Consider the following 12,933-nt stretch of genomic DNA (forward strand, 5'->3'; position numbering starts at 1 on the left):
AGCTATGCTAAGTTTAAATCTGCCTGTTTGTGTAGATTTCTTTAGCTACAGCTTAAGCAAATGTTTTACCCCAGTTATTAATAATAATAAAAATCCCATTAATAATATCACTCTTGATAAACTAACACTTTGATACAGTGGTGCTTATTAACAAAAAGAGACTGTAGCTAATTTTATTAAGCTAACTAGCTTAGACGGTCTCAGCTGCCATTTTATTAGACTATTAGAATTCATTATATTTGGTTTTGTCAAGCATAAATTCACATTGAAACTAGATCATATGTAAGTTAAAATCAGTATTGATTATTTATCAGTATAAAAATATATCTATTATATATATATATACGTGTAAAAAAAGAAAATAATTTGTGTAAAATCTGAAATGATTATAAGAAAATTCTATCTTTTGTTCAAAATATTTAACAAAATATTTAAACTGCCATATCCAAAAGATTGGGCATATACTGCACATGGCCCATCTGGATTTTGTAGGTTCTACAGTAAAATAATAAGCCTAAAAAGCAAACTGAAGGCAAGTTTGAGTCTGTTGTGTTGCTTTTTAGCCAAACTTGAGGTAAACTTTCCCCTTATTGGCCGTGGCAGAAGAGGAATGGGGTGGCAGGCTGAGACTCGGCCCGATCCCAGTAGGCGGGGGAGTTCCACAGTCTATTCCAGCCACACAGAACCTGATTTTATTGCCCTGATAAAACGTCCTCTGGGGTAATCATGACAGGCAGTTGCCCCCTTTTCATGCGCACGCTGGAATGGCACCGCAAGAAACCAGAGAGAAAATCACACATCCCATTTCTCACACCGACCTGTCCCTGTTGTTCAGGCCCAAAAGGAGTTTTATGGTCATTTCCCTCCCATTCACTGCAGATGGGTTAAATATTACATCAAAGGGTCTTTAATGTTTCACCTCTCACATTTCTTCTCAGTATCGAGTTCAAAACTAGTGTAGGCTGCGTTTTTACAGTAGATTTAATGGATCAATGTCCATAATCACATTAGCACTGGCTTAACGTATAACAAATTTCACCGTACCAGCATCAAAGACCTGACCTCTTGTTATAATCAGGCATAGCATCTTTTGCTCTACTCAACATTTTTGGCCTTTGTGATACTGGGCGAAAAAGAAACTTGTCAAGGGGGTGATAAGCTGTTGTGTACGCAGCTCAGAGAGAAAATGTATGAGAGAAAAACGTTTGTCCCCCCATACTCATAAAGTCACAGATGCTTTGTACGCCCCCTTACAGTTTTCATGGCTCACCCTCATAATCATTTCCTTATCAGAAGACTCTTTTGCCATTTGTGTTTCTCATCGGGGTAAAGCTCTAATCCACAGGGAGTCCACGGATTTTACAAACTTTCACTGGCGGCCATGCTGATTGATGCCATTTTGACAGAAGGAAGAAAAAAAAGAAAACATGATATATGATGTTAAAAACTATACCACAGTGGCCATCGCTCAGCACTTCCTGTTTAAGTCCAACGGGCCATCAATGAATAATCCAGATTAGCAAAAGATTCAAATAGACAAACTGCAGACAAACTAGAATTGATGGCTTCCACTGAGCCGCTCGAGGAACAGGCCATGACGTAAAAGGAAAAACATGTCAGGTTCTGCCAGCCAGGTTAATCAAGACAAGCTTCCCTTGCAAAAAGATGTGTGTGTATGTGTGTGTGTGTGTGCTAGTGTGTTTGATTGCAGCCTTGTGCATATGTACGTGTGAACCCATTGCTCATTCATAATATGCAATCTTATTTTACGGCTGATTGTATTTGCCATACATAGGCTGTATGCATGAGGTCCTCTTACCCATATTTCTACCCTGCACAGCACAAATAAAGAACACTGGATAATCCATCATCTTGTGCGCTGTGGGAGTGTGCCCAACATAAACATGGCTTCTGTTTTCTATCTGTGTCTATGTCTGTGCGGCAGAGACCGCGTGTGCGGGCTGGGATGGGTAGCACTATTATGTTAGTGCACGCTGATTGTCCGTGGCTGTGAAACATAAACCTCCTGCACTAAATGAGGATTATACAAATGAGCTTCCTCTTCACTCTTTGTTTCTGCGTCCCACTGGCTGGACAAGACGCAGAGCGGGGAGCACGCTTTGCTTCAGAGCTTTGAAGTCCTCTAAAGATGACTCACATGTGGGTTTGTGAAGAGCCGAAATTACACGCCTGTAATTGTTTTAACGTTTATTTTCTATTAGCTTAGCTCCAAGGAACTGGTTTTGATTTAGGCCAGTAAAAGAACTTATATCATACAATCGTGTGCTAGTCTACATAGAAGGGAGCATTAAGTCTCAAGCAGGATCAATCTGCAAGCAGTAGGTGATCAGCTACAACCCCTTTCTCACCTGAGCTGTTCTGTTTGCTCAAAACAGTCATAAACACCAAGTTTCTTCTTAATAGAGCTGAGGTCAACAGTTTAAGACGTGTGTTCCACATCAGTGCACTGATTTCCATTTTTCAATTAAAAATGTGGGGCTATATAATAACCAGAGCAAATATTAGGGCCATATAATAACAGACAATCCCTTTAAATCAACATTCATATTGCACAATAAATATCTACATAAGGAGAATGTCTCCCGAGAATTAAGATATGTCTATCTGAGGTTAATTCTCCACGCTAGATGACTCGTTGTTTCAGGCAAATTGATGCCTTATGTCAGAATTATAGCAACAACTGACCTCATCTACAGTAATTTCTGCTTAATCCCAGATTGACTTTCCCTCATTGCGCCTCTTGACATACAAGACTGACAGCTACTCCGTAGCAAAAATCATAGTAGTAACAATGGTAAGACCATTGTACCCACCATAATGCATACAATATCCTCATTCATTGTACGAGAGCTTTATTTACAGAACCCTCTGGGTAACGCAATGCCACGCTGTGATCACACACACCAGCCCACTGCATGTAATTATACTCAGCCTGCTCTCCAATCTGTCACTGCCCAACCTAATTTGTAAGTGTGCATGTACAGTGATTAAAGAAATTTCTGTGCCACTGCAAAAAAAAAGGGGTGGTGGTGGAGGGGGGGGGGGGGGGGTCTATCACTCCCTTCCTCCACATTTGAGGAATTCTCCCAGAATGAGGCGACGCTGCCATGTCAGAACGAGCCAGGCAGACGTGTACAGATCGCCAACACTGCTAATGCATCTGAGGCACTGGTGTAGCAGTCAAGCCATAATAATTAAAGACATACAGCATCTTAGGGCTTCATTAATCATGGTTTATATGGACTTTGAAGCCGTAATGAAAAACAGCCTGCCTTCCCGGGTTTATTGTGTCTGTACAAATTGTGGGGATGGTGTATGCCAGGAATCCCCCCCTCGTTTCTCCAACTCTGACCGGCTGTTCCAGGATGTAGTGATGGAAAACAAAAAGATAAGATTTGGTGAAAAGTTTAGCGGTGGTTATGGAAAGGTCAGCGGTCAAGACTGTTTATGTAGACATGGAGTGCCATTCAAATCAGACAAATCAGAGCCGGTGCTGAGGCGGTGACAGTGGGTGATTGCATGCCTTTGGGTTGGTACTGCTGCTGTGTTGTGCGAGTGTTCGATAGCACCGCAAGAACAGGCCTTTACTTGGCAAAATGGAGACCTGTGGTGCTCTGAAGATTCTTCTTTGATCTGGGTCTAGTTTCTCAGATTCTCACTGAGCGCTCCAGCATTTTCTGGAGGCGCATTTCAACGAGATCGGAGTTAGAGATTACTGGGTATTAAGCTCTCAGTGCCAGAAGTGGAAATTACTGTGAGGCTGTCAACGCCAGCGTTCTCTCTGCTTGTTTTCTCCTGGAGACAGGGAGGTAATGCTTTACTCAACACATTTTATCCCAATGGCTTGCGACTGTTCCCTGGCAGTGCTATCAGTGGTGAGTCACCGCCATATGTAGTTCGACAAAGACCACAGAGAGAGAGACTACTTAGGACTCCAGCACAAGACACATGTGTCTTCTCCCAATAAAAATCCCTCTGGCAGATTTACATTGCATTAGTTCACTGAGCCCGAGGAAATATACAGTAGAGGGCAGAGAGGTGTGCATTCATCATCTTAAATGCAAAGGTTGATGTGATTTTGGTTGAGAGTCCTCCCTGCAGGTGCTAATACCCAAAGGAAAGTTGTTAAAAATCAGCATCACGGACAATCTACACATACATTTCTGTCTTTTTGAACTATATCTAATCACCTTTGTGTTCTCTAAATACGCACAAATCAAATGCACGCCGTGGAGTTGGAGTGTGTCCGATGAGGTTCCACAGTAAAATTCTGTGCACTACCTGGCAGTGATTCATTTCCTCTCCAACAAAAGTTCCTCACTTAAATTTGTCATTTTATGGAGTGCTTCTGACACGGCACAACTGACAGATGAAAGTTAAAGTGGCCTCTTGGAGTAAACAAGTCAGAAAGCTCCGAGTTTGGCTAAATTAAAGGAAGGCCAGGGGTGAGGGTGGGGGTGGAGGGGGACGTGCTGCGCTTATTTGAGAGCCAACAACCATCGTGCTCTCTGGACCTTGCGGTTTGTCAGCGTTCCTCCCAGGTGAGCTCACACTGGGCCACCCTCCCCTCCCCTCCTTTTCTGCCCAAGCCAGGAAGAAACAGCGTCCGCAGCTCTCTCCGGCTTGACTCATACAATATTTTGCTGGTAGTCAAAACAAAATTAGCACTGGTTTGTTATTTCTGGTTAGCTCATCCATGACCCCCTGTCTTCACTACTTCTCAGGAGGGGAGGGGGGATGTTTAGTTGCCACCTTTCAGTTTCTGAGTATTAGGATGCTGAGGATCTTTCTGGTAGCTACATTTACAGTAATATTCAAGTTCAGTGACATTACTGAAGTGGTAGATGATCCACTCTTCAACTCTTGGTGAGCATCTCGACTGTCCAGCTTTCCTGTTTTGTGTGTGATCCTGTACTTGATTTTTTTTAAAACTTTTCGGCAAAAACAAGAGATATAAGGCAATGATATATAGGTTAAAGGCTTAAATACTATACTTAGGAATCATAAAAAATCAACTACAGTATAATTTTAAAGATTATGGAAAATGTTAAGGAGAAAACATTAGACGGATTAAAAAATGGCTTGACCCCATCTTTAAGTAATCTTTCATGCTTTCTTACTAAAAGAACAACTTTGGTGGCTTTGTTACTGTCGCTCACGCCGCCATTGAGCTCACAGCCTAGATAATGGCGCCATCCTGTGTTGAGCATATGCACTACAGGTCCACTTGCAAGATTTGGATATACAAATGTTACACTGCACAACGCTTTGGTTGGTGCTTCACCAAGCTGCTAAGGGTAGAAATGCTAATATGGGTGGGGTGATGCACTGACAAACAAGCCTTTAAGAAGCACAACAATGTATTTATGTTGCTCTCATCACTGGTATATTATACTACACACACTTGGGGGAAATCCTTTATTTTATTAATCTTGTCTTTCAGTTTCTTCTAAGATTTAAAAGTCATGTGAAAACATCAAGAGATAATTCTGCTTTCATTAATATTTGCAGATTACCTACTTTATTGCACATTGTAAGAATAAATAGGTAAAGAAAAAATAAAATAGACATTCAACCACATATATTATTGTCTAGCTAGCCACCAATAGTGCAAATGGTACCTTCAAAATCTCTAAAAGCTCCTTTATTTTATCTCCGTGTGAAATCGTTAGGCCGATTGAACCTGTGCGTGTCTTTTTGAACCCTTTTACACTAATTTGAAAAAGAAATTCTTCATTAAGGTTTCAAGAAGTTCTTGATTCTTGCAAGTGACTTTGTTTCCTTTCCCGGGTCGTCCACCTCATCCTCTTCGCGCTGCACCCTTCTGGGGTGCAGTTGGACGTAGTACAAAATGAGGCACACCAGTCCCAGCACTGGCCATCCACAGATTAAACCGCTGATTGTCAGCAGCAAAGTGCTTGTTTGCAGCTCCGGCTTTAACAAAGCCATCAACGACAGCGACATAATGTTAATAACGGTGTAGAAAATGTAGTAGGTGGTCATGGTTACTTTTGTGTCTTGTCCTTTCACATTAAAAAATGTGAATGTCAGGATGACTCCTACAACTGCCCTGTAGAGAAACTCCAGGCTTCTGCCTGAGCAGAATTTGGTTTCCAGCAAGTGCGTCCATATTGTTGCCAGCAGCCAGAGGACAGTGAGTGCTACTGTGGTGTAGATACTCAGTATGAGAAGGAGGCTGTAGCTGAGAATGAGGCTGGTGATGGTACAAATTTTGTAGAGGAGGTAGATTGCTGTGGGGAGGCCAGAGGGCGTTTCTCTGATATGGGGGAGAGACCTCCGCAGGCAGCGGCGATAGTCCACCAGTGACCATGCAATGTTACAGAAGGAGAAGGCCACAGATAGACCTGAAAGACAAGAACAGGCAGTGTAAGTAATGATTCTTCAAGTTCGCACACATGTGTAGAGTATCTTTTGTCTCTACTTACACTGCATGACTGAGACCTCGTTGTGGCCCAGTAATATGTAAAGCTGCAAAAGGAGCTGGGGGGCACTCTCCAGGAAAGTCTCAAAGAGCTTAAGCATGCTCAGATCGGTGGCCACGCAAAACAGCTTCTTGTGAACTTCCCTCAGCTTATCCACCCCATCGCCATTTGATTTCATCCAAACCACTTGGAAACCCTCTTTCAGCAGGTGGTAATACCTAGAGACAAGGCAAACACAATGAAAACAAACAAGCTGCCACCCTGCAGTGCACGTGTTATTGCATAGCGTGTTATTGCATAGCGTGTTATTGCATAGCGTGCTATTGCTGCGTAGACGGTGATTCATTTGTAAGGCTTTTATCTTAATGCCATACAACAAGTTGAACACAGCTTGAATGTGGGCATTCCAGTTTATTAAATACCACTTTGTCAATGTGCGTGATTATCATAAAGCACGTTTTGACTCACAACATGCAGGCACTCCTTTTTGTAGGTACAACAAGCAACTTCAAGTTAATTTGCAGGTGTTAAACTCAAAGGTCATATCCTACTTCGGCTACTGTGGTCTCATGAAAGCCTTAATTTTAATGGCATACCTGGTAAAGATGCCCAAGCCAAATGCATGCAGGACAACAAGCCCAGGTTTTGACATGTCTGATATTTCTTTTTTTCCTTCAGGGTTTAAGAGAGGGTCATTCAAGTCATCCCAGTACCAGGCATAGCTGAAGATCTGAGTAACCAGTAGCCCGATCAGAATAAACATTACGGTGAACCCAGTCCAGACGTATTGTTCCTCTTGAAAATATTTCACAGCCAGTACAATGTCTGTCCAAATGTCCCCGACATACAGGAAGACTCCAGCGATGGTTAACAGCCATCGCACTTTGGTGTACCGAATGTCTGGCTGAAGCATCGTGTTGTCACTTGAAACTTGAAGTATCCGTCTGTGTTGCAGGCAGATGTGCTTTTGCCTGAAGTTCAGTTTTGCTTTGAAGGGTCTGGAGAAATGCTGCTGTGGACCCTTTCCAGTGTTTCAGGGGCCATTTTGGTCAATCTGCAAAGAAGGCAAGCAAAGAAAGAAATATATATAATATACGTGTGTCTGTGTGTGTGTAACATTTTGTCTTGTACAAACTGCTGCTTGTTTCTTTATTAATCCTTTATTTATCCAGGTAAAAAATCTCATTGAGATTAAAAATCTCATTTCCAAGAGAGACCTGGCATCATGGCAACAAAAGTCACATACCACATAGGTATATAACATTTAAAACAAATACAATATCCCATACATACGTTTCTGTCATTGATATGAAATGCAGCGTGACTTTAGTCAGGTGCTGTGTGATACTGACCTTTGATCCATGTCATGAACACATAAAAAAGTCCTGATAAGCACTTAATTTATGTAACAGAACAATTATTGATTATCTCTATCAGGGAAAATCAGAGCATTAGAACTCTTACATAAGAGACTGGATTGTTCTTACATTTCACACAACAAATAAGCCAAATCTATGTTGTTCAATTAGGAATTTTCAAAAGCTGGCAAAAGAAACATTTTGAATAAAACAGCACTGCAATTAAAAAAAAAGTTTATGTTCAGGTAGCTGATTTATAAAATTTTCAGATGTCATTTACAGATCTGTTTGATAATATTCAGTCTACACAGTTATCATCGCGTGTTATCACACTGAAATCAGGCTACAACAAAGCACTCACACACACACACACACACACACACACAAGCATTTTAACTTACCAGTACACTCTGAGAGGAGAGAGGTGTTCATTCAGGGAAGGAAACTGTAAATGCCACTGTCCTTTCTCTTTTAAAAGGGCTCCACCTTACATAACTATACAGTCAGGTCGGAAATGTGTATACGTGTATAGGAACAGGGTCACAGTTCACACTTCCCTGTAACAGTTTCATATCTGATATCACCAGCAAGTGACGAAATGCCCGGGTTTCCACATATTTTAAAACTTGATAACAGAAAACTCGTGCACAACGATCTGTGTACATACCTTTTAATTGCTCTGAGCACATAGGCGTAGACAGGTGAAGTTACGTAACACCTCAGCGGATTTCCTGTAATCTGAATGATTACTGCAAGCATGTGATTACCTTTGCCTGAGCTCAATAAGCAGCTTGCCCTTCCCTTTTTCCAAAAGTGAAACATAGAAATGGCGAAAATAGAAATTAGTTTAAAAAAATAAATAATATATTGATAGATAAACATTGATATTGGCATAACAATGACTACTGTAGCTTCCTTTTATGACAACAGGCACAGGATCCTCACTGTAAGTTTTTGGATCTTGTCAAATATTCAAATAGGCTAAATCAAGTCTATAAGTAAGAATTCACATGTATTCATATGTTTTTCATTTGTTCATAAGGGAGCCAAGATTTGAGTTCCTCCCTTGCTATATACATAAGAATCACATGAGGGCAACAAACACTGTGGCCTGAGGCTGGGTGTGGCTTTGTCCTGTATATTTTCTGAGTCAAATAAGCAGCTGATATCATTAAAACCTCTGGCATATTGACCAGAGGAAGGTGTTAATCAGTTTCACCTGCTTTAGTGTTAATGAAATTAACAACAGGTGCACTAGAGGAGCAACAATGAGACAGTGTCCTAAACAGACCACTGACATTTTTCCCTCTTCGTTTTTTCTGACTGTTTGTTCACTAGTTTTGCATTTGGCTAGGGTCGGTGTGACTGCTGATATCATCAGCCGATACCTGGACCCTACAGAGGTTGCACAGGCAATCCACCTTCTCCAGGATGGTACATCAATATGTGCCATTGCCAGAATATTTGCTGAGTCTAAGTCTAAGAGCATGGAGGAGATTCCAGGGGACAGGCAGTTATTCTAGAAGCTGAATAGGGCCTTAACCCATCAGCAGGACCATAACTGTTTCTTTGTGTAAGGAGGAACAGGATGAGAACTACCAGAGCTACAAAATTACCTCCAGCAGGCCAGTGAAGTGAATGTCTTTGTCAAGACAATCCGAAACAAACTTCATGAGCGTGGCCTGAGGGCCTGATGTCCTCTTGTGGGCTCTGTGTTCACTTCCTGGTACAGTGAAGCCTGATTGGCATTTGCCATAGAATACCAGAGTTGACCACCTCTGGTGCCCTGTGCTTTTCACAGACGAGAGCAGAATCAGACTGAGCATGGAGAACGTTATGCTGTAACATTGTTCATCATGTCTGGTTTGGTTCCTCCTGGCATGCCACAATTCCCAACCTCGTGAACAGAGTTAGTTCCTGGAGGATGAAGGAACTGATACCATTGATTGACCCCCACACTCACCTGATCTAAATCCAACAGAACACCTGTGAGACATCATGTTTCAGTCCATCTGACGCTACCAGGTTGCACCTCAGGTTGTACAGATCTGAGAAGAGATCCACCCTGGACGCCATCATCATCTCATTAGGGGCGTGCACCTTTGTCAAGCATGCATACAAGCACTTGGGGGCCAAAATGGACTCATTTGCCACATCATTTTTTGGGGTGTTTCTGAATTCAGCCCTCTGTCGGATGATTATTTCTATCAAATGGTGTGGCATCCTTTCATTCCAAGCACATGAACCATCCTGTATCACTGTGGGTATCCAGCATTATTTTTCCCCCACTGATAGTGATGGTCACGAACGAAATGGCTCTTAGAGCCGCCTCTTTGACATGAACGACGCGAGCCGGCTCCTTATCGCGAGCCGTGTTTTTTTTCTTCTTTCGCTCACCCTCTCTCTCGCACTTTTTTTTCGGCTTCACTCAGCATGCGAGCCTTGTGCTTTGCGCTGGGCAGAGGGGGGAGGGGCGGTAGCAGTAGCACAGGAACAGAGCAGGAGGGAGAGAGAGAGAAAGAGCCAGGGACAACAACGTCACATTAGAAAGGTATAGTAATCATCCACAACTATTTTCAGTTGCAGATGATAAATGATACAGAAAGTTTATTCATGCAGGTCCATATGACAGAGAATATGCATGTTCTTTTTGTTTTCATATTTTAATTTATATTTAATTGTGTTGTGGTTTGCAGTGTTTTGTGTTGTTTCACTTTAAATTTGTAAAAGGAAAAAGCTGAAAATTTAAATAGTCAAAAGTTGAAATGTGAATAGTTAATTTTTGTATTATATGATTTATTTATTACATTTTATGTGGAGTGAATAAATAAAAGTATATTTACGGTGGCCCCTAGAGACAAAGCACGTACAAACTTCAAATCACGTACGAACCCTGAAGCACGTACAAACTCCAAAACACGTAAAAACACGTAAAAACTCCAAAACACGTAAAAACACGTAGGGGAGACCGGGGATAGTTGTAACATTTTTGACATTTCTGTCTGTAAATTGGAGCTCTTTTAAGGTAGTGCATTCAAAATGTAATGCAAAGTATTTACATGTCTCGGCTATTAAATAGTGCAGCTATTTTCTCTGCAGCACAATTACCCATTGCATGGTATGGTCTCAAACACAAAGAGTGAAATGTTACAATTAATCCCATAGTCTGGGTTAGTTGTAACATATCCTGGGGTGAAATATAACACAATGAAATAAGGGTACTAACAAAACATTAACATGTAATCTTTGTTTATTCAACACATGAATGCACTTAGAGCCATTTATGTAGCTATGTGTGTGTGACAGAATGCAGAAATCTAGCTTTTGAACATATTCCAACCCCCCCAAAAAAGACAAATTATGGAATTTTCTGCAACTGAATATTTCATTAATTTTGGTTGGTCTTCCTTGATTTTGGCCTCATTGGCTCAGTGGGCATTATAACCTACAACTCTTGCACCAATTTTGAACATAACAATGAAGCTGAAAAAATGTAGTTGTTCACCAGCATTGCAATTCCATTACTTTTTATCATGGCTTACCTTGGTGTGGTTTGCAAAGTGCTTCAGAAAGATGAGGAAATCTGTTTCTTGCACCCATCCTGATTTATTTCCACTACCAGGACTTCCTACTGGTCCATCTCTGACACAGTGGTCTGCATAATGTATGTGTGGGAACACAAACATTGGAGGAATTGTGTTGCCAATGGCATTAACCGCATATACAAAAGCGACCAGTGAACCTCTCTCTGCTGATGTCGTTGCCCCAACTTGTTTAATATAAGTTAAAGTAATAGTGTGGTAAGTTGTAACATCTGCATTATTGTTACAACTAACCCAGACTCCTATAGCCATGAACTAGCTAACATTACAGCCAACGGCTAAAACGTTAGCACTAAAGACCTACACAGAATATATCCCCATAGACATGCAAATAACATAATTTAAGTTTGAGGAGTTTAACTGCAAAGCAGATAATGCTATTAGAAATTGAAATAAAGTAGAAAAACTTACTTTTTGGCATACAAATTACTTTTTTCGTGTTAAATTGTCTGTGTTTAACAAAATGTGCTGATTTTTCACATGTGATAGCAGTTCTGAATTGGGCATGCACAGGATGAGTCACATCATTTGAAACTTAGCCCTGATTGGAGAAATTGGAAGTGTTACAACTGACCCACGTTACAACTATCCCCGGTCTCCCCTACAAACTCCAAAACACGTAAAAACCTCAGAAGCACATAAAAATTCAAAACACGTACAAAAGACAACAGAAGTGCTCCAGGATGCTAGGGGCAGTGTTGAACTTTTGTTACCTAGTGGCTACACAAGCCAGCAAGTACCAACGACCGGATTTGGTGTGTGGCAGTAACAGGTAAATGTACTTTTTTTATTATTATTATTTGACTATATATGAATGCTTGTGTATAAATACACAAACAATACACATATGCTTTCAATTGTGTAATTTAAGTGATCTAGGTAGCTCTGTTTTGGAAGTTCAGTTCATGCTACAAATGTGTTTTGGAATTTGTATGTGCTTTTTGGAGTTTGTACGTGTTTTGTCTCTAGGGGCCACCGCATATATTTATATATAAACATATATAAATAAAACCACTTTTCTTTTTTACATTAGTAATTCCTTTTGTGCATAATTTTATATTATTATTAATAATAAATTAATTAAAGCAACAAAACAACCTGAAGAGCCAGTTTGGAGCCGAAAGAGCCGACTCTTTTTAGTGAGCCGAACCGAAAGAGCCGGTTCTCTAAAAAGAGCCGGAAATCCCATCACTACCCACTGAGTTTTCTTTCTTTCTTTTTTTTGACCAGTGTATATTTGCTCATAAATTGTGTTTTTCCCTATCCTTAAACAAAATGACATAAGAGTGCAAACTAATTCTCACTATCTACTTTATGAAGGTGTGGCTTGGTCCAGGTTATTTTTAGAGTAAATTAAGCAGCTGATATGATAGAAAATATTTTAAGGGAAGGCTTTCTCCAGCCACTAAACTCAGCTTACATCTTGTACTCCGAACCTCTAGGCAGCGACAGAGAGCCCCAGCTGTTACTCTCCTGTGCGTAAAGATGGCTCGTTGGTCAGGCGCACCA

General features: G+C 40.9%; 1 protein-coding gene across 1 annotated transcript; it reads right to left on the reverse strand.

Annotated features, from left to right (window-relative positions):
- Window positions 1-5,465: 5,465 nt before the first annotated feature.
- On the reverse strand, window positions 5,466-7,486 carry xkr9 (XK, Kell blood group complex subunit-related family, member 9). The gene is made up of 3 exons (XM_084940365.1): window positions 7,061-7,486; window positions 6,468-6,682; window positions 5,466-6,386 (listed from the first exon to the last, which is right to left on the reverse strand). The coding sequence occupies exons 1-3, from the start codon at window positions 7,375-7,377 to the stop codon at window positions 5,758-5,760; spliced, it is 1,161 nt and encodes a 386-aa protein (XP_084796491.1). The 5' UTR covers window positions 7,378-7,486; the 3' UTR covers window positions 5,466-5,757.
- Between the last annotated feature and the right edge of the window lie 5,447 nt (window positions 7,487-12,933).

This window comes from Perissodus microlepis, chromosome 9, assembly GCF_051167445.1.
Source record: "Perissodus microlepis isolate ML-2025 ecotype Zambia chromosome 9, ASM5116744v1, whole genome shotgun sequence".
Lineage (NCBI taxonomy): Eukaryota > Metazoa > Chordata > Actinopteri > Cichliformes > Cichlidae > Perissodus > Perissodus microlepis.

Coding starts and splice junctions, on each gene's coding strand:
- xkr9 (XM_084940365.1), bottom strand. CDS start 7,377: ATGCTTCAGCCAGACATTCGGTACACCAAAGTGCGATGGCTGTTAACC. Junction 6,683..7,060: donor GGCTTGGGCATCTTTACCAG/GTATGCCATTAA, acceptor CCTTGTCTCTAG/GTATTACCACCTGCTGAAAG. Junction 6,387..6,467: donor CGAGGTCTCAGTCATGCAGT/GTAAGTAGAGAC, acceptor CTTGTCTTTCAG/GTCTATCTGTGGCCTTCTCC.